The following is a 22,919-nucleotide window of genomic DNA, read 5'->3' on the forward strand; positions in this document are numbered from 1 at the left end:
TATGTTGTTATTAAAACATCCCGCTCGTGTAATTTAACAATAGTGAAAGAGGGTTGATGATTGGTTACAACACAATTAAAACTCACATTTTCTCTATTTCGACCAATGAGATACTTCATTGTAAACAATTTGAGAATTATTTTTGGCCGCTTTCATTTGTAGTAGAGGGGTGGTTTCTGCTTGAATAATTTACAGAGAGATTGAGGGCAGCAGCCAGCAAATGACCAAATTAAAAACAGGTGTCATCCAATTGCATTGCTGTAAAATAAAATTATTTCCATTGCTATAATAAGTTTAAAAGACGTTATCAGCCTAAATTCTCTATAAAACATTATTTTTATGGCGTGGGAATATTTTTGAACTTATCCGGATCTTTATAACAGGAAAAAGATACACATTTTGTATGCGGTAAACTCTATTTTGCTCTAATAGGCTGTAGTGTAGGTAGGTAGGCCACACACAACAGACAAGACAGTTGAGAAATACGGTGTTTTGAAGCCTCTCTGCTTCTGCTATTTTTGACTCTGATCTATTCGTAGCCTAGGCCTAGCTGTGTACAATTTCGTTCGCAATGTCTATAAAAGCTGGAGGATTAATTGTATTTCGTAGAGTACAGAACAGTATACAATACCTTTTACTCCAAGCATCGTATGGTGATAATCATTGGACACCGCCTAAAGGTAATTTAAAAAATAAAATAACATATCCTAGTAAATTGCAATGTATGATTTAGTTTGTAATATTGATTGTCAATATTCAACTACTTCAACTATCCCTCCCTCCAGCAACTGAAGTAGTTCCAAAAAAAAAATCCAAATTGGTTCCACAATTTAGTTATTTGACTAACCTACTATTATTTTGTATGTAATCATTCAATTTTGTAGGACTTCTAGAAGATGGAGAAGATTTTAAAACGGCAGCATTACGAGAAACAAAAGAAGAAGCGGGGTTTTCAGATGACCACTTGTCAATAATGCAAGACTTCGAAAGAACTCTAAAATATGAAGTTGAAGGCAAACCCAAAGAGGTTGTGTACTGGTTAGCAGAACTTAAAGATCCAAACCAGACAGTTAAACTTTCAAGTGAGCATCAGTGCTACAAATGGGTCTTACTTGATCGTGCATGCGTACTGTCAAAGTATGAGGACCTTCAAGAAACTTTTAGACTAGCAGAAGCTCATTTATTGATGTAGAACTGTGTTTTTAAAAATTGTCTGCACAAGTTGGCTGTATTACACCACCCGTTGAATTACCATGTATCAAAATTACTATCTTTATAATGACGCACAATATTATTCTATCAAAACCAGTTTCGTGGAGGTAATTTAAATTTTAACTAAAGTTTTAGTACATGCATACCAGATGTTGAACTAAAGATGTTAGCCCAGATTATATACCAGATGCTAAGTTTAGTTGGACTTAAGAGGAAATAGCTGAAATGACATAGCATTAGAAATAACAATTTATTTAATAACATTGTTTTTTTAATTTTAAAGTATTTAATGTTCATCTTTGGTATGTGTAAATATTACCATAATACTGCTGCATGCTGGCTGAATTTTGTTCAATATTGTCTAATACAATGGTTTTATATAGAAAAATAAATTCTAAACTTTTTAATTTTATTTTTTAATGAAAGCTGGGTAATATATATATTTATCATAATGGTGATGAATCGAAGCAAAATAGTAGAGTATTTAGTACAAACAAGTAATCAAATCTAGATATTTTATCTCATTTACCAATCAATATTTTCCATCTCATAAATAATGGTTTAGATAATCAAATTAAATATTAATAGCCAATTGTAATTAACTAGCTTTAGGTGTACACATTTGTTATTGTTGTTAATTATTAAAGTATCAATGATGAAATTGTGTTGTATAGTATGGTTATGTCCACACAGTGACCCTGTTATGGATTTAAATATGCTTTTAAATTTGCAAGTTGAATATTAAGTCTACTTGTGCCTTTGATTATATTTGAATTTGAAGAATGTTTTATTATTTTATATTTATTATGACTGTATTTCATATTTATTCGATCCTCTGAAACTGCTTTCATTACAGTACATCAGAATGGAAATATAGATCATAGAGTTTCACTGGGCCAATTTGCTACAGGATTTACTAACCCAACAACAAATTAATTTTGTTATCGAAAATAAATATTACGAAATTAGGCTATAGAATATGGCCTCTTGGTGCTCGGAGCTGGTGCTATAATTACTGGCAACAAAAATAATTATATTTTTTTTAATGTAATGTAACTTTGGTATAATTGTATTTGTCAATTTTGTTTCACTTTTCTGAAATAATATAAAATCATAAAATATTGAATTGCATGAGTATCAATTGAAAATGTTTTATTTTATATTAAAAAACAACATTTTAGGTAATTGAATATTTTTGTTGTTTCTATTATATGTTTCAGTTTTGCTTTCGACTTTACCGATAACACACAAGAAAGCTGTATATTTTCATAATTTAATTATTATTTAGTAGGCCTAATATAATGTAGTTACGGTAATTATTAGTAAAAGTTAATTCATCTAAGTACAATATTTATAATATACATTTTTGTATCACGTTTGGTAGTACATTTAATCAAATTAAAGAATTATTTTACTCTGTCGAAATATCTAAAACAAACTATTAACATTGAACTGCGGTAAGAAAATGTTGAATGGGCTTTCATATCTAATAAGTATCATATATTAGGGTCGTAGTCATCAGTATGGTTTTCAATATGACCACTTTTGACAGAGAACACATAAAACTCATCAATTGATTAATTAATTAATTATTTATGAGATTTCCCAACAAGAATATCATCTTAAAGAATTGTTAAGGAGCGACGGGTGGAGAAGAGGTTTCACAACATTACAACTTTATGAATCCAGAAAATAAACATAAAACCAGGCCCTTCATCTTGCTTGCTTCCCCCTCGCGACGACTGCACCAGGTCTCGTGGCTATGTTGCCCTGGCTGTATATTTGCTGTGCCTTAATTACGTCTATTATAACATTTCAGAAATCTTTAAAAAGTCAAATTTTATTTCTTTTAAAAGTGCTACAGTATATTCAGAAAATTGTAATATTGTATCATAAACTGTATTACGTAATGCTGCTTTATTCCACAATATAATTAATGGAAATTGTCATGTTGTTAAGGTTAAGTTGTGCCTAAATATATCAAATATCAATTTATTACAAGTGTTGTGTTTTTATTTTGCCTTCCATGCTTTATTTTCAACAAACAATAGACAGTTAATATTTAATATAATTATGACCTAAAACGTTATTGAATTAATAAAATACTGTAGACGTACTTATATGTTTTTTTTTATAGAAGTGGACAGGAATTCTTCCAACCAACCTCGGGGGCGGGGAAATCTCAAATAGCGGAACTACTAACATAATCAAACAGATATTAAAAAGTAATTGATAATTTTATTTTAACTGTCAAAATGAGGGAATTTAACTATTTTAATGATAATAATATTGAATCATAAATTTTACATATTATTATTAATAATTGTATTCTTTATTGTTACAACCAACAGTGCAAGGCATCAATTACAGGTTGATAATAAAATATACAAAAAAAAAAAACAAAAAGATAACATTTATATAATAATATCTTTCAGAAAGGCCACAGTTGAATATCTAAAAAATGTTTTGAAGATATATTGTAGATAGATTTTGTATAGGCCTCATTAAAGAGTTATCTGTCCATTCTTATCTGACATGAATAATTGGTTTGTTGGTAGTAGAGTAGTTGTTGCGCTGTTTTTCGACAGATAATATGTTAATGATAAATTGTTAGTAGGCTTAACCGGGATGAGTCACTTACTAGCCTTTGGGCTTTTACAAGGAAATTAGCCTACTCGACCACAAACAACTATTATTATTGTTGTAAAAATGCATGTTGAAATTAACGGGGGTGTGGAGTGTGAGAAGTAGAGCTGAGGAGGCGAATTGTCCGTCTTCTGTCGTCGCAGAGGTTGATATTTTTGTAAATTAATGTTTTACTGTTTTGGTAATCTTCTGGCAAAGTTGTAACTGCTTCCAAACAACAAAAGTACTGTATAGCGGCCATGTTTTTATATTGTCCACTTAAAAAATATATTAAAACAATTTTTTATTTTTTGAATATGCTATTTTAATGTCACATAATAGTTATTCACTTTGACCAAAAAAGTGGATAAAAAAAAAAGTTATTTTCCTGAAAAAAATTAATTTAAAGCAGTGTTCCACAACCTTTTTTGAGGGTGTCACGAAAGCTCAGACCCCCTAAAGACCTAAGATCACGAAAGCTAAGACCCAACACCTAAGATTACAAATACTAAGATATACTACAGCTTAAAAACAATACTTGTTTATCCATACACAATTTTAAACACAGTAGGTTTCATTTATTACCATAAATATAATTTAATACTACCGCAAAACATAGATAAACTCACATTATTTTCGCCCGTTGAGTAAATGTATATTTTTTCTTTACAACAAACAAACTTGACGGGTTGTTTGTTGGTATATATTTACTCCATTGTGTTGGTTCAGAGGATGTTTTTCTTACGCACCTGCCTTTCTTGTATTTTGACTCCAAATTTGTTGACTAACTTTATCCTGAACACCACACTTTAAAATTAGGACTTATAAGTACTTTCAGAAGGAGAAACACATAATAACAAATAAATAAATCCTTTAAATTGATGATTTTACAGATGTGTTTCTTTGTACTGTATACTGTAATGACAATGTAACTCCTCGAGCTCCCCATGCTCAATGTTTTTGTTTCTATGGAGCGCCAAAAGAGCAACAATAATAGTACAAGTATAAAAACAGAAAGAAAACGAAACAAAAAAACTTATCATGATTTTTAAATTAAAATTTATTTGCCAGTATTTATTTCTTCGTACTTGCATGATTATACTATTATCATTACAATTTTAATTTTACATTGTTCCATCCACACTGTAGACGGACTCCACAGAGTTTTCAGCCCTCTATATAATTTTTGCTCTTTTGACGTTCCATAGAAACAAAAACATTGAACATGGCCCATGGGGTAGGCCTACTGTACTGTAGGCTAGTCATTTTGTGTGCGAGAAAAACGTCTGTAAAATCATCAATTTAAAAATGTATTTGTTACTTTTTATGTGAATTCTTTTTCATGAAAGTGCCAATTCTAAGGTGTGGTATTCAGAATAAATGTTGGGAGTTAAAATACAAGGCAGGTGCGAAAGATAAATATTTGTAATCTTAGGTGTTGGGTCTTGGCTTTCGTGATCTTAGGTCTTAGGGGGTCTGAGCTTTCGTGGTCTGAGCTTTCGTGACACCCCCTTTTTTGATGATCTTATTTTGACCCAAACATTGCGTAGGCTATTTTATCTTACAGAAACGCCCCCATATCGGCATCATCTTTACAATGTTCTACATTTGTTCCTAATTAATTTGTCTGATGACAAGTACATGTATTTGTGTTTAAAAAAACATTGAGGGCGATAAGCATAAAATTTACGAGAATGAATCCACAGAAAACAAAAATTGACTGAACCAAATGACCCAGTACGTAACTATTGTCATAGTGTCCTCTCCCTACATCTGGTAATGTCGTGGAAACGACACAATGTCTCTGCCAGCATTGAGGTCGTTTCCACGGCATCACAAGCATTGACTTGCTTGTGTGGTGGAAAGCGGGACGACGGACAGTAGCTCCATAGCTTTAAACTCTATTCCACCACGACCAGCAACAAAGATTGAGTGTCACGAAACCTAAGACCACGAAAGCTAAGACCCCCCTAAGACCTAAGATCACGAAAGCTAAGACCCAAGACCTAAGATTACAAATTCTAAGATATACTACAGCTTAAAAACAATACTTGTTTATCCATACATAATTTTAAACACAATAGGTTTCATCAAAGAATATATATCACAAGAATGAGTAATCCGCGATTTTCCCTGTAGTGTAACAGTAATATTGTCCATGTGGTAGGGCGCCGCCATAAGTGTGGATGTATCTGGGATGTTATACAACTTTTTGTGACGGTTTCACTAATCAAAGGCTGGACCACCGGTAGTATTTTCATGATAAAAAATGTTATCAACTACATGCCAACATCATGTTAAATACTATTTGGATATTTAATTGTTCGTTTTATGCAATTTATTTAGTAAAAACTGCCGTATAAACAGTTTGCTTTATCAACCGGGCGCTACGATAGCGTGACCGGGCGTGTTGGTGTTTACGCGTTTTCACGAAGGATAGTTTAATAATATTCCTATATTTAACTTGTTTCTGGTAAAACAAATAAATGTTAATGACATTTAACATTTTGTCCTATTAATAACATGTATTTTATACTAATTTATATCATAAAAACAATACTTAATTTACCGGGCATAGAGTAGTACACGGCAATGGTAAAGAATAGGCCGTGCTGAGTAACGATTCGTTGATTTTTGGTGTTTCTGTGTAAGGCCTTTTTTGTGAACTAACTTAGCATGTTAGTAAATAATTGTCTGTAAAAGTGAATGTACACTAGTTTGTTAATAAATATGTATTATAAAATAGTTTGCAATTGCAAAAACTATCATCATAATTCTATTTAATGTGACATGTATAATATCTATTAAATCAAGTAAAAAAAACATTTATATGTTCAACAATGGCATTATACAGTATAATATATAGATGTGTACATAAATGAAAACATTAGTAATAAACCATCATTTGGGGTTTTCTCTAGAAGAAATCAAGTTTCTTGTCTCGAGAAAGACCCCAGAAACAATACACATACGTCATTTAAACTAATACAATTTACTACATAAAATAATAAATAAAAACGATGAAATAAAAATAGATACTTTCAGTGTACTCTACAATCATAATAATATTAAAATTAGTATAAAGAAATAAGATATTTTTTTAAATTTTTACGAAAAGTATAAAGAGATTTAAAATGCTTTAGTTTGTCATCAAGATCATTCCAGATTCGCGGTCCTGTAAACAGAAATAAAATATTCGGAAATTTTCAGTCTAAAAGGAGGTACATCAAGATACTGAAATTTATTGTCGATACGTAAATTGTACTTGTGTGATTTTGTATGCCATGACTTACTAGATTAGACATTGTCACAGGGAGTTTGGTATTAAAGAATTGAAAAATAAAGGAAGCAATTTGTCACTTTTGTAAATAGATCATGTAGACTAAGAATATAGAGTTTTTTAATTCGGGAGACTCCCGGATATTAATCGGGAGGGTTGGAACGTCTGTAAATGACACCCCTGGCTGGAAATGGTACTCTCGCACGTAAAAATTATGAAAAATGGCACCTCTAGTTGGCCAGTAATAGCGCGCTCGCAATTGGCAATTTTTTTTTTACTTTGAAAGATATTCGGAGAGGAGATTATTTTGTGTAAAGTGTATTCCTTAAAATTGAAGTTTGCCCTCTATTAGTTTTGATGCTCAACAGAGCATGCATTTAGTTAGTCTCCAAACTAAACTGCTTGCTTACTTAGGTTTCTGTCCTTGTTGACGTTGGGTAAAAACATAAAATTGCTCAATACCAGCGCCCTTGTTTTTACCGTTTCCTTCACAATGTCTTCCTTTAAAACAAATAGTGGCTTTTGGATCACAATAATTAGTATATGTGTAACTGTTAGTCACAGTCAAATTGGTGAGTTTTAAGGGTGATTTTTGTACTTTTTAACTGTTTTAACTAGGCAAGGCTACTGCTGCTGCTGTGGAGAAACAAATTGGAAGCTAGGCTCAGAGCCCCTAGTACCATAGCATAGGCAAATTTAAAAAAACACCACCAGGCCACTTGTATGTAATTTTTTTGTCATCATAAACTAGGTAAACTACTAGTAGTAGTAAACACTAACAATTATAATAATTTTTGCAATATCTGTAATCTAGGCCTCGTTCCTATCTATAATCTCAATGATACTAAATTGCTTGCGTAATTTTACGTATCTCCCCCAGAAACTGCTGAATGGTACGTGCTCACATTTGGCACACTGATGTTTCTTGATGGGTCGCACACGATAGGCTTTATCTCTTTCCTGAATTTTAAAGATAAACACTAAAAAGGCAAATAATTTAACAGAAATTTAACGTCTCAACGGCCATGTTTCGCAAATTGTAAACATACACTAGACACATCATTTAAAAAAAAATTTTCTTTTTTTTGAGGATAAAGGTCAAGTAGAACAATTAAACAAATTTAATGCAAGCCCATCTGATAATGAATTTATTTTTGTTTGCAGTTTGTGTTATTGAACCATTAAAATTAGAGCTGGACACCGGATCAAGTGGCATGCTGACGTGTTCTTGTCAAGGCACCACAGCAACTGATGAAATGTGGTGGTGTCAAGACAACCAGGAATGCGCCAAACAAGCAGCTATCGAAGCTGACCCAGCAAACTTTCTAACGAGTAGTGCTTTCAACAATGGACTTCTAGTCGGCGTTCTTACTGTGTTGGATGCTCAGTCACGGCACAGTGGATTATATTATTGTAAAACAAAAGACGGTGGCAGTTTCGATGCTTCAATCGAGGTATCAAATGGTAAGTTGAAGTAATGGACTAATAATTATTACTAAATAGTACATGTAAATGGATAACTGCAATTTATTTTCCCATGCCTTGATAATAAATACTGTATAAATATACTGTAAACTTTGCATATACAGTAGTATCATAAATTATAAACTCCAAGCCATTTCATTTTTTATATTTCACACCATAGAAGTGCCACAGGCATTGACTTAAAAATTGTTATATACAACAATTGTTTTTAAACAATATTAATATACTGTACCTCTCCTTTTTTTGAAACACTACTAAAACGGCAATGACAAGTTTGACAACCACTGCCAACCTCTATTCAGGAGACAACATCCCCCCACCCCATCTCTATTAACTAAAGTACAGTACTAAAATGTGGCAGTACTCAGGCTGTTTCTGGAATACGTGACAATAGAAATTTTGAAGCAGAGATCTGGTCATACATCAAAACAGATTATTTTTGGTTTTTTATTTGATTTTGTAATTTAAAAAATGATTCATTAGTCAAATCATCATCATCATCAATATACTGTAATCAAGGACATTACATCCAATTTAGGTGGAGTATATAAACCAGTTAATGAAACGGAAGGGGGTGGTGAAGACGTTATAAAAGAAGTTGTTGTTATGAGCAGCAAAAACCCAGAAATCATAGCCTCAGAAAAAACGCCAGTAACAACAGATGCAAAATCTGGTGGATTACATCAAGGTATAATTTGTACTAATTTCAGTACATTTGTTAGTTTATTATTATTCGGTGGTAGTGTACAGTAACTAACAACACTTTTGGATGCACACATGCAAATTCTTTTTGTTTTGACTTTTGTAAACTCTATCCTAAACCAGTTTTGATTTTGTCAATCCATGACAAAGTGCCATACTGTTACTGTCCTCCTTCTTACAATGGAAACAATTGCATGTGATTACTAATTATGTAAAATTATTTTATTAAGATATTACAGAATACTTTAATAAAATGTGTTTGCAGTTAACATTTTGGATTGTTCTTTATTTATGAAGGTGGTTTATGTATTAACATTTTAAACTGTTTTTAATTTGTTATTGGTTGTTACTTGGATTTCTTGCAAATAGCACAGATCACTGATGTCTGTCCTTATTCAATTCACTCTTTGCAGATCTTTCTTAGGCATTTTTTTTGCTGCCAATATGATATTTATAAATTTATACCGTATGTTGGGTACCCTTTTTGCTGCCAATAAAAAATACCATATATTTTGGTTTTCCATAACTTGTTTACACATGGATGGATTATCTAAACTCAACAAAAGTAAGGAACTGCAACATTTGCAAATAATCTGTTGGTGAAACAAATATTTCGGGAAAATTAACAAGGAATAAACAGAAAGCAGAGGATACACAACATCGCAAAAGATTTGAGGTATCGAAAGGCAGGTTGGGTAAAAAAGATGAATTTTAACATGACCACTCACTCAAAATACATAGTAGGCCTACAGGTACTAAACAATATGGTATAAAATATACAATATTTTATACCGTATTTTTATACCATATTTTGAGGATATGCAGCAAAAACAGGCCCTTACTGTAGTTGTGTTATTGTAATTTGTTTTATGTTCTAAATAATATATAACAATTAGACTTTTTGTGTGTATGTGTTCAGTGTAGTATTAACAATAAACTAATAGTAATCCTGATACAATACAGTGTCCTTGCCACATGTGGATATTATAGTAATGACCAGCGATCTTTATTTAAAGTACTACAGTAATTGTACTTACGATTTGCTGGTCATTTTTGTACAGCTAAATTCTAACTACTGCATACTCTCTTCTATATTGTACTGTTATTTTTTCCTTGGGGTTAAGATTACTGTATTATATAAAAAATGTATTTGTTAAATAGTTGAAACACCCAAAAATATATGTTTTTGTCATGACAATATATTTTTCTGATTTACTGTATAGTATACAGTAATGTACTTGTAACTGTACTGTAACAATAATACAGCATGATTTGTTATTCTTAGATCATTCCTTTATCCTATCTGATAACAAAAGAGTTCCTATGGTGTAATTTAATTAATAGAAATGATTTCCTGAATGATTTAAAACAATGTAGAAAAAACATACTGGATTTGGTCAACTACCTTTGTTATTGCCAAAACAACACTATTGGATGCAGTGCATTTACAGTAGTGAATGTACAGTAAATTAAAAAAACAATTGAATGTTTTGATCACAAAAAACACAATAAAATGAATAGTGTACTTTAGTGTAAATGAAAATTTGTATAGTACAGAGTGCTATGGAGTAAAAGGTACTATTTCTATTTCTGCTATTCTCATAGTATAGCCAACATTTTAAATTCTATTTATTAAAAAAAATAAAATACATAAAACAATTGTTACGTAAAAATAAGTCCGTTCTAAATTCTAAATTAAAAATAACCCATCCCTACAAAATAGTGTGTTATTAAACTGGTTAATACTGTATGTAGTATGCTTTTGATGATGTGGGTAATCCTTAACCAGATGTTACATAGATAACTATTTATACCAATCTATTCAGTTTTATATTCAGTCATGCTAACCATATGCTATTCTAGGTTAGTGTTCATTTGATGATTGATATCATGGAGCTCCATGGTTGAAAGTTATTCTATCTCATAGCAAGTATCGATGCCAGTGAAATATGTTACACTTTTCTGGGATTTTATTGTTTTTGTGTTGTTGTGTTGTTGGGTTTAAACAGGAAGGTATGAACAATTTAGCAGATTTGATTAAACTACAGTATATTTTAGTCGGAATGTACATTCCCATTTTTGTGTTATCTTTTTTATTGTTATGGTTTGTTTCTTTGGACGCACCTTCACAAGTTGAAGTGTGCCACTGATAAAAAAAAAAGTGCAGTGCCAATAAATTGTTATTATATTTCTTTGTTAAAATTTGACTGAGGCTTAAATCCTCTAGACTGAGTTGGGGGATATTCCTTCAGGCATCCACATTTTGTTTGGATGGGTGTTAAAAATAGTCAGGTCTGGGTCAGTGAAAATCCTATCCAATATAGAAAAAAAAACCATTCTCATGTTCATTATACTGTACATCAGTAATACAACCTTAGGAAGTTTTGTAAACCAATTTGAATTGCAGTTAAAACATGTGTTCTCTGCAGGTACTCTGTTTAAAGTACATGCTACTCACTGTATTCATTTTTTAGCTGGTACTGTAGGCCTTATGCATCTGTAGTATTCTTGTACCTGTAGTATATTGTTACATATTAAATAAAATAGGCATAAATTGTTATTTTGTTTAAACCTGGATAACTAATTTTAACACCTACCTTTTCTAAATTTTAAAACAAATGTTTTTAAGGTCTAATGAAAAGTATAGTTAAATGTTGAAATGTCATTGTACGTCATTCATTGCATTTTGATTGCCCTTTGAACTTTTTTCTATTGCTAGTTCAAAAGGGAGCAAAGATTATGAATGCTAACCTATTAATTGCATTTTATATTTGCATGTGCATGCCAAGTGGTCTGTAAATCCTAATGGTTAAAGATGTATTGTCCCCCTGAAAAAATAATTCTTAAACAGATTTTTGTTGAATATTCCATTTGAATGTAACATAATAGTTATCCACTTTGACCAAAAATTGGATCGGGAAAAAAATGTATTTTTCTGAAAAAATGTAATTTGAAGCAAAAAATGGTCAAATTGGCTGTCAGCCAATGGATTTTTGGTTGAATTTAACCATTTATTTTGTCATTTTATAAGTGAAAACATAATTTTTTTTCTATGGAAGTGATTAACTTGATTAAAACTACAAAATAACATATTCAAAAGTCTGATTTAATTATGTATTCATTATTTTTCATGTTTTTGGGGGACAATACGTCTTTAAGCCTTTTATAAGCAAAAGCACTTTGTATTTTCTAGAACTATTGTAAATTTAAGGCAGGCTGTGAAATTGTTTAAAAGATTTTTGTTTAAATACTGCAAAGCTCACTCTCTCGCAGGAGAAGATTGGTTAAACAGTTACTTATTTATTGTCTCTTTTTGTTTTCTTTTTTTAGCCCCCTATATTCAAATGACACCGAGTGAAAATCAGGTAATCACAACTAATGAGGACATTGAAGTAAAATGCAGTGTAATAAATGCTGAAGCAACAGACATTACCTGGTACAAAGAAAAAGAACAACTACACACAGAAGGAAGCTATGAAATATATGGTAACACACTTACAGTTAAATCACCTGGAAGTGACCAAGCAGGCACATACTCATGTCAAGCTATTGTTCAAAATAACAATGGATCAGCGTTGCAATTGGAACATTTTATTACACTCGGAGGTAAAGTCTTGTTCATTACTGAATTGAGCTTTCGGCTTTAGATAGTGAATAACCTTAAAGCTCAGGTAGAGGCATGAATTTTAAATATAATATCTGGTTAATTGTACATAAATGAAATATTTGTAACAGAAATCAAGACGAAAAAACATGAATTTCACCTGCAGTCAAATACAAAATTTGGCAAAATTCTGCCATAAAAACCAGGAAGACTTTTTTTAGTAGTTAGGTAGTTTAACCATGTAACTATATAGTTCCATGGTTAAACCTAATGTAATAACATGTCTGGTGACTCCTTAGAAGGTGAAAAAAGGTAATAAAAATGAAAATAAAAATCTGAAGTTGAATAAAAATAGCAGAAATGTAAAATACTGTATATTTAGTCATCTGATAACATTTTTTACCACACCGTTTATTTTTCATAGCTTTTTAAAATGCTTCTCTATTTACAAAATTTGTTTACAAAAGAATAGAGATTTTACTGTGTAATTTGAACTATCCCCACACTGAAGAAAGTGCTTATTTTCAACAAGCTTGTGTAACACAAATAAATCCCAAAAAAATATGGAACATAAGGGAAACTATAGCCTTTAAAGTCTTCATAAAAATAGTTATGGCTCTCCAATCAGTGCATGTACAGTACCCACCACCCACAGTACCTCAATATGATAGACAGTACGTTGCCTGTAATGGTTCGCCTCGATCACTATAATAACAGTCTTTCAACTCTTTCAACTGTTCTTTCTACTCAAAATTCATTTTCAGTAATGTTGTTTGTTAATTTCTGAAGCTGCAAGATTTTATGATGATTTGGTTATGTTTGATGATGCCATTTTTCGATAAGCATACCTGTAAAAAACAAACCACTTTAATATACAAGTGGTCTGTCTGATTAGGTTACCTGTTGAATAAAGAACGTAGTACAATAATTCAATTCAATTAATAATATTAGTAGTATATTATTATTAAATATAGGTTATATTCAATTTCAGAACCAATTAGTATAAAAGCCACGGAATCCGTGAAATACACAGAAGGTGAAATTGCAAGAGTGGTGTGTATAGCTACATCCAGCCCTCTACCAACTATTTCATGGTTTTTAGATGGTTTAAACATCACAAATGTGATTGCACAGGGCAACACTAGCCACTACCAGGAAGTCGGGCGTGAGGATGGACCACATGGTTGGAAGTCTACTCTCAGAGTTTTAGATCTGTCATTTGCTGACGCTGGTCTCTACAACTGCTCAGCATTTAACGGTGTCGTTCATGAGTACAGGACTATTGACCTCAAAGTTCAAGGTCAGTATAAACAAAAAAAGAACAATTAAATAAATTAAAAAAACTTTATTGTGCTAAAGCGTGGCAATTGAAGCCAAAATACTTATCACACTATGTAAGATCTATGTATCTTTCTTAAGTTGTTAGACTCATTAATTTTTGCAGTTTTGTTTGTAGTTTGTCTATAACAAGAGAAGATTATTTGTGAAATGATAATAATAATAATTTGCTTTCAGATCGTATGGCTGCTGTATGGCCTTTCCTAGGCATTGTTGGTGAATGTACATTTTTAATTATTGTGATTCTTATTCATGAAAAATGCACTGAGGAAAATTATGAAGAAGAGGAATACAATGAAGAAACAATTAAAATGTAAGGCTCTGTCTACAGTATCAAACTTTATGTGACAAAAAAAATGTGATGTCCATAATTATATGGACATGATGATGTCATATTACTACCATACTTGGACACACCTTTTTTGTCAAACTAGTTTGATCGTGTAGACAGAGATTAAGAACATGACTTTGCAATTAATTTGAACAAATTAGGTTTGAAATATTAAATCACAATGATGTGTTCCACTTTTTTTCAGGTTATTTTATATGTAGTCAGTGTGTTTATTATGTGTTCGTAAATGAATATTTGCGCAATTTTAAAGGATAGAACATTTTAGTACTTCCATTAAAACAAGGAGGACTGTATTATATTTTTAACATTCAATGCTTTTATTAAGCCAGTAATTGTACAGTATGTGAACATAAAATGATCATCTAACGTTATAAGCTTAATCACAAACATGATTAATAGATAGGTCATTATCTGATTTCTATGTTAATGATTTCTATTTATCATGTGAAATAATTAAAAAATAAATGTAAACTTTTTTGTTAAACCAGTTGTCAAGTACTTACTTGCTACGTTTTGACTATTTTCAGTAGCCTTGGTCACGCAAATGAGTAAGTACTTGACAACTGGTTTAACAAAAAAGTTACCACTTATTTTTTAAATATCCATTTGAAACCAGATGAAATTTTTTTTAAATTTGAAATAATGATAATATATCCTGATAATTAAGTCACAATATTTCATATGAACTTGTTAATGAGAAATATTAATGTATTTTATATTTTTGCTTTAGAAACAAGAAGCATGACCCAATAAATGATAAAAATGATGTACGAGACAGAGAAAACTGAATAAACTCGGAAAAACAGCAACAATAAGCAACTTGCTGCAGGAAATATTTTTTTACAAATAGCAATAATATCAACTTCTGTTTGTGAAATTTAGAATCATATTATTATTGTAATATAATAACTCTTTTGATATTTCTTATAACTTCCCCCTTCCCTGTTTTTCATCATTGACCTTCTCACAAAAATGTAAAAACCGTTTTGATATATTACCAGTAATTGATAATATTAGTTATCAACAATAATAAATGTTTAAAATTGAAATAATTAAGAATGAGAATTAAGATTATTTGTATGATTTTTAGTTAAAACCTTCATTTATAATGAATGAGGAGCACAGATTAAAATTGTACAGTAATGTGAATACATACACCTCCTTTGGGACATCCCTATTAAGGGGACACTTTCCTATGAAGCGAACCATTGGAAATATATGTTTTAACAATATGGCTACCGTAACCCTTATTCAAGAGAAGAGGACAATAACAATATGGCTACCGTAACCCTTATTCAAGAGAAGAGGACAATAAGAGGACACTTTTCCATTTGTGTCCCACTGTATTTTGATTCAATACAATTTAAAACACTACAATATGGGGTGGGTGTGTAAGCTATACTGTATAACTGTAACATTGTTGATAAAGAAAAGAAATAAAAGTAGAGGAGTGGTTTATTTCACTTTTGTTTTGTACTTTTGATTGTAAAACATTTTTTGGGGGGTAAATTAAATTTTTACATGATTTTGCATTTTAATGTTTTTAATGTTACATACTTCCATCTTTTGGAATATGTTGTGTAAAATATTTTTTTTGTGAGGCTTTTAACATTTGTCTTATCGGATAAAATAATTAAACTCAATAACCCGAGGAAATAACGTTTAGAAGACAATGAGATTAGCATGATAATCCTCTCAAAATATCTTTTTAACTTTGTACTTATTTCAACTTCTGGCGTATTCAAATCTTTTTTTTTCATGTTCAGAAAGTTACATTTACAATTTTAGGGTTATGAATTTAAAGCTGAATTTAAATATTGATGTCAGTGGGTATGTTATGTTGTATTGTTTAATTGTTTAATTAACGTAACATAATGCATTATGAATAATGTATATATAGATATAGGATGAAGTAAATAACTAATAATATGTAAACATGTCATAAGTTAATTTAAATGCAATGAATGTTGCAGTAAACTCGTTCTTAAACCAGACACCTTTGCACTAGCCAGAAATAGCCAGTTTTCAGAATGCATTATACTGTATAGTATACAAATAACCAATATTTATGAGTGCAATGGTTCAAATAATTTCATGAGGTTTCAGATGTGTTATAATAAAAGTACAAAATAACTTGGGACTTTTTTTTTAGTGTTCAGTTTTCAGGTCGTCTGGTTTTCAGTGAACAATGATTTGTTTTTATCTTTTATTGATACATTTTTAGATATAAACTTGTGGTATTTTATAATAGTTTGATTAATATAGCAAAATAAGTTGATAATGAAGTTTGTGTATAATTAATAATTTGTTATATTTGTGGGTTAACATTTTCTGATGTAAGTAAAATCTGTTAAAAAAATACAGTATAAAAAAATAATTTTTTAATAGGTTCATTTAGATCAGATAAAAAAATAAATAAACTTACTTTTCATGTAATTGAAACGTTAAATGTAAATGTGTTTGTCATTTTCATCAAGTTCTGATACACTTTTAAATTACATTAGGCCTATTTTAGTACAGATGTTTTTTCCAAATTCTGATGTAAATGTAGGCCTACTGGATACCAAAGATTTCTCAATCTTTTATAAGCATTATACAGTACCACCAATATATCATTTTGTTTTGTTTTGTATCAAAAAATAACTTTATAATTGTGGACATTGTCGGGCAAACAACCACATTGTGATGCCGCCAGTTACACTCTTACACATTCACATAGAGTATTTGTTAAAATTATGTCTGAGTCAAGCATCGATCGATAACACTTTCATCATCGGTGAAACTTTTATCGATGCAATTTTCAACTTAATTGCCAAACGTGCATAAACGGCGTTAGTTATATAGTATTTGATACAATTTCAATGAATGAGCAAAATATTTGGTCGTGCACAACCTTAGAGATAAAATAAATATTTTCGCGCCGCAGCTTTGCCAGCTATATTCCCAGAGGATTACTCATTCAGAAGCTATTTCAAGCGGAAGCTAATAGTTATAGAGGCTGACAGTTTTGGAATTTTGTAAACTGGTCGGGTCATGCTCAAATTACAAACCCTAAGGCACGTCTGGGAGAAGAGAGTCTATGAAAATATTTGCTGATAATTCGTCAGTATTATTGAGATGCATATGTAGACAGTAATCTGTAAAATCTTTTAAAATAAGTAATGGCTTTGTTCTTGCTGTCAACCAATAGGCAGATATTTACAATGACTCCTATTTGACTGTCAATCTAGGCTGATATTATAATAATCAGATAATCATTGAATTATGATCAAAACATAAAGTTTTTGTTTGTAATAGGATACAATTTTTTGTGTTCTTAAAATTGAGGGCGCTAAGCATGAAATTTATGAGATCGAATCCACAGAAAAAAAAAAAAAAAAAAAATTTAAGTTAGTACTATTGTCTTATAGTGTCCTTCCCTACATCTGGTATTGTCGTGGAAACGACCGCAATGGTGTGGCAGAGACATTGTGTCGTTTCCACGGCATCACCAGATGCATAGACTTGCTTGTGTGGTGGAAAGGGGGACGTATTATTGTGTGAAACCCAAATACAGTTAGTAGGTTTAACTCTATTCCACCACGACCAGCATGGGGTTCGAACCCTGAAATCCGTGTTGATAACACGACGCTGCTCAGTCGACTGAACTAACTGGTCATCTTGGTTATAAACAGGTTAATACCAGCTTTGACGGTCATGAATATATTTATGACGTAACGATGAATATAAAGTACGTATAGGCCTAAATAGACTATTGTCAGCTGCTCAGTCATGCTTTACATGGCGTAACGGGTTCTCTATCTGTTTGGATACTCTAAGCGCTAGCCTGCGCTCGAAACTCTGCGGCTTTTTTTCATTTATTTTTTTATGAAATAAATATTGATTTTGTTTTAAAAGATATTGAGACAGTTAAGTTAATTTAGGAAATAGTCATAGGCCTAAGATATTTTTGCGATTTCTACCGTCATATTAGCCTAATCAGGGGCGCAGCCAGTGGAAGGGGGGGGGGGGGGTCCTGATATCCCCTTTTTTTTAGAAAAAATAAATAAAAACATGAGACAACAATACAGATCAAATCATCCTGGAGATACTGTGGAAGATTACTACCGAGCAGTATTACCAAATCAACTTCCTGATTACAAACCGAGTTAAAAACCCGTTTTTCTGCCGATAACAGGCCATGCTTTAAAATATTTGGCGTAGCACCCGAGTCTATAGTGAAGTGTAATGTTGAAGAAGTCTTCAAGGAACTTGAATTTGGTACGATGATCTGCCAAGACACGAACATCTTCATTCCGAGCTTCAGTGATGGAAGCGACTGTGTAAAATTAGCGGATCCAAATGTGTTCCCGAATGTGCGTGCACTTCTTCTAATCGCGTAGGCCTATGCCCGTAACGTCTGCTGAAGCTGAGCGGAGTTTTTCGACTTTATGGAGAACGAAAACCTGTTTGGGAAATCACATGTCTTATGAGCAGCTTTAGGGATTGTGCCTCATGAACATACACTTTAACATGAACATTAATACAGAGAATGTCATTCGCGAATTCTGTCTCCAAGCCAAGAAGAATGTTCCAAACTTATGTTTAAAGATGCATCACGCGATGTCAAGAGCGCCGTTATAGTAACTAACGTAAAATGTATGATAATAATTTAGAAGTTAGTTATTACAATTATGTATAAGCTATCACCTATACTATACATTCGAACAAAATAGGTATATTTTTAAACAAAATATTGTATGTACTGGGTATGATAAGCGTCTCACATACACATGGAGCCAAGATAGCTTCTTGGACTTGCACAGTGTATGAACTCTAACCTTACGGTTCTCATTTAATAATATCACTCCCTCCATGCTATCATTCTAATTTCTTTTTTCAAACTTTTGCATCTCATGCAACTTTTGTATTGGTGAAAAGGGAGGAATTCAATTAATTCCTCCTCTGAGTTTACAGCCTCTCTACACAAATCAACAAACAAGCAAGAAAAAAAGTGTTTGTCTGTGGCAGCCTGGAATATAAAAATGTTCTGTAATGAAAATGAGAGTTGTTTTTTGTTTTCTTTGTTTCAGTTTATTAGTGTTAACATTGTCATATTTGTGTGTGCGTAAACCGATTCAAATGATCTAGATTGCTCTAGACCGCCAAAGCTTCCAGGGGGCGTCGCCAAGGGTAAATATTTTTTTTTTTCGATTCATTTTTTGGTTAAAGTGAATAACTATTATGTGACATCAAAATGACACAGTCAAAAGCAAATTTGAAAAAAAAAATTATGGAGACAATATATTTTTAAAACTGTTATACGTCAACGAGCGAGCGGCGTTTTTTGTAAGATGATTGTCTTCAGAGCGTATGACGGTGGAGCATTCGCTACTTCTCTATGGAGCGCCATTTATGCCTTTATTTACTTCGGAAATAGAAATAGTACTACTGTAAACTGGTCCAGTGGACCAAAGTTGGCACCTGTGGAACATAGTGATATAAAAAGTCACTAATTTTAATATATTTTCGTATGTAATACACTTTGTTCAAGTGGACCCGATTCGGCGCCAGAGCACATGAGTGATATAAAATAGAAATAAAATCACTACAGTACATTTTAACATCTCATTCGTAAGTTAATACACTGTGCTCATGGACCCAGTGTGGTGCTAGTGGAGCACAGTGATATAAAATAGAAATAAGTCACTAAATGTTAATATCTCATTCGTATGATTAATACACTGTGCTTAAGTGGACCCAATTTGGCACGACCGGAGCACAGTGATAATTGAAATAAAGTCACAAAAAGAAATACCTTTTGGTGTGTTAATGCACTGAGCTCAAGTGGACCCATTTTGGCGCACACAGTGGAGCACAGTAAAAGCACATACAAAAACATCGAGAAAAAGTAATTGAATTAAAAAATATTTCAATCTTGGTATAGGCCTATATGTTCAATATCGGTTACCCCATCCGTAGTGCGAAAGAAAAATTAGTTTCAAGCCATATATCAGTGATTTTAATAACTTACATATGTCTAAGATAAATACTTATGAAAGAACATACAATTCAAACACAAATTTAGCGATTAAAAAAAACATAATTTAAGAATGAACGATGTAGTATAGTAACATAATTGAACGTGTAGTAACCTATTGAACGTATGCTACCAAATTTCAAATGTGTAGGACAATTATTTTATGACGATAACCATTTAAGTTTAAAAAATGTGTTTGAATATTGTATGTTTGTTCTATCATAAATATACATTTTAAACGAACGCAAATTACTAAAATAATTTTTTTTTTGCATTACGGGTCACAATTAACCGACTTGAGCATATATAGGCCTGTTACAACCGTTAATGTAGAAAACGCCAGCTTATGTCGAAACAACCGTTAATGTAGAACAATCCACCGCTTATGTAGTAAAACCTCCAGCTTATGTAGAAACACCAACAGCTTATGTAGTAAATAAAAATCAACACCAGCTAATGTAGAAACGGTCACCAGCTTATGTAGTAACGAAAAATGCCTCCCAGCTTATGTAGTTACTATCGCCAGCTAATGTAGAAAATGTTATATATTTTACAAAAATGTCTAAATCATGTGCAAATGCATCGATATTAACTTAGCTATCAGCTAGGTCGTGGTCCCTTAAAAGAGGTGGTCATTTACGAGAGGTGTGGTCGTTAAGAGAGATGGTCGCTTACGAGAGGTGATCGATTATGGAAAGCGGTTCCTTGTGAGAGGAGGTGATCAATTACGAGAGGTGGTCGATTATAAGAAGTGGTCCCTTAACAGAAACGGTGGAAGTTCAATAGAGGTGGGCAATTCAATTGAGAAGCGGTCCTTTAATAGAGAGAAATATGTTGTGGTCCCTTAAAAAAGGTGGTCATTTACGAGAGGTGGTCGCTTACGACAGGTGCAGTGGTCGATTATTAGAAGCGGTCTCTTATGAGAGGAGGTGATCCCTTACGAGAGGTGGTCGATTATGAGAAGCGGGCCCTTAACAGAGATGGTAGCTTACGATGTGTGGTCGTTTTAGAAAGTTGGTTGCTTACGAGAGGTGGAAAGACTGATAGCTAAGTAAAGATCGATGCATTTGCACATGATTTAGACATTTTTGTAAAATATGTAACATTTTCTACATTAGGCCTAAAAAAGTCTGAAATATTGTTTAATTCGAGAAACATTAGTAAATAGTATTAGTATAGTTATTTCGGTGTGCTCCGTTGGTGCCAGATTGGGTCCACTTGAGCACAGTGTATAAACATACGAATTTAAAAATTCACTGGTTTGTTTCTATCTTTCTATCACTGTGCTCCCCGTTGCCAAATTTGGTCCACTGGACCAGTTACGTTACCGTAGTACTATTTCTATTTCGGTAGAAGTAGAGAATGCTATATATATAATTATTATCTCTCTGCATCTCTCTCTGATTACGTACCTAGCAGAAAAATTAACAGAGCCCTCAACATCACGGATAACGACGTGTGAGAGTTTCCGTTCGTCATATCAAAGATAGTGTAGTAGGAAGATGTTACACTTCGCTCAAAAATTAGAGAACCGCTCGAGATAGGGCGCCTCTCACGACGAGTAGGGATAGACGAATCTGAAACATGAGGAGCGCAATGGCAAAGCCCAATGAAAGTGGTGTTTTCGGCAATAAATTGTAAAAATAAGCCACAAAAAACAAACAAAAACTTCTTTTTTGTCTTTATTATACAAAGTTAAAAATTAATATGATGTTTTCATACTGTTTTTGGATCTTTTTAATTGTTAATACATTTATTTGGAGTGAGTTTTGTCATGACATGACTGTAAACACTGAGCTAGGATCAGGAGGAGGCTTACGCGCGCCTGTAGACGCATTCATGAATGGATGGTGGTCATCTCGTACCAAAACCAACCCGTACCCATAAAAACTCTTACCTATCTTGGTAAACCCCAGTTAAGTCTGAAGTCATAATGCTAATTTTACAGTATACAGTATTGTTGTTGACAAACAATATATGATTTATGAATAAATTATAGCAATTCTTCTGCAATTTCTATAAAACTCTAGGGGTAGAATCTGTAAATTCGTTTCTATAGAAATTACCTGTTTTTATAGATTAACATAGAATTCTAAAACTTCTATAGATAGAACATTTTTTGTAAGGGTAGTATAATGAAAGGGGGTAAAGTAGGCCTCCCCACAGATATTTTTTCCTTGATATAACCTTACCAATAATGAACTCATTGGCTTATAATTAATATTATCAATAATGTTAGGCGTTACATAATCAGGGCATATCAAATTACGATGAATGCACGAAAGTTCGGAGTGTTACAAGC

At 32.1% G+C, this 22,919-nt stretch overlaps 2 protein-coding genes across 3 annotated transcripts; both read left to right on the forward strand.

The window, feature by feature from the left end:
• The first annotated feature begins 227 nt into the window (after positions 1–227).
• Positions 228–3,178, forward strand: LOC140062204 (bis(5'-nucleosyl)-tetraphosphatase [asymmetrical]-like). Its single transcript, XM_072108299.1, has 2 exons — positions 228–680; positions 885–3,178. The coding sequence occupies exons 1-2, from the start codon at positions 572–574 to the stop codon at positions 1,190–1,192; spliced, it is 417 nt and encodes a 138-aa protein (XP_071964400.1). The 5' UTR covers positions 228–571; the 3' UTR covers positions 1,193–3,178.
• A 4,351-nt stretch (positions 3,179–7,529) lies between these two features.
• LOC140062879 (basigin-like) lies at positions 7,530–16,997 on the forward strand. 2 transcript variants are annotated; one of them, XM_072109262.1, is made up of 7 exons: positions 7,530–7,689; positions 8,282–8,581; positions 9,141–9,290; positions 12,635–12,910; positions 13,900–14,208; positions 14,424–14,559; positions 15,329–16,997. In XM_072109262.1, the coding sequence occupies exons 1-7, from the start codon at positions 7,611–7,613 to the stop codon at positions 15,384–15,386; spliced, it is 1,308 nt and encodes a 435-aa protein (XP_071965363.1). In that variant the 5' UTR covers positions 7,530–7,610; the 3' UTR covers positions 15,387–16,997. The 2 variants fall into 2 exon arrangements, with proteins under 2 accessions (XP_071965363.1, XP_071965364.1); XM_072109263.1 differs by lacking the exon at positions 9,141–9,290.
• The last annotated feature ends 5,922 nt before the right edge of the window (positions 16,998–22,919 follow it).

Source organism: Antedon mediterranea, chromosome 11 (genome assembly GCF_964355755.1).
Source record: "Antedon mediterranea chromosome 11, ecAntMedi1.1, whole genome shotgun sequence".
Classification (NCBI taxonomy): Eukaryota; Metazoa; Echinodermata; class Crinoidea; order Comatulida; family Antedonidae; genus Antedon; species Antedon mediterranea.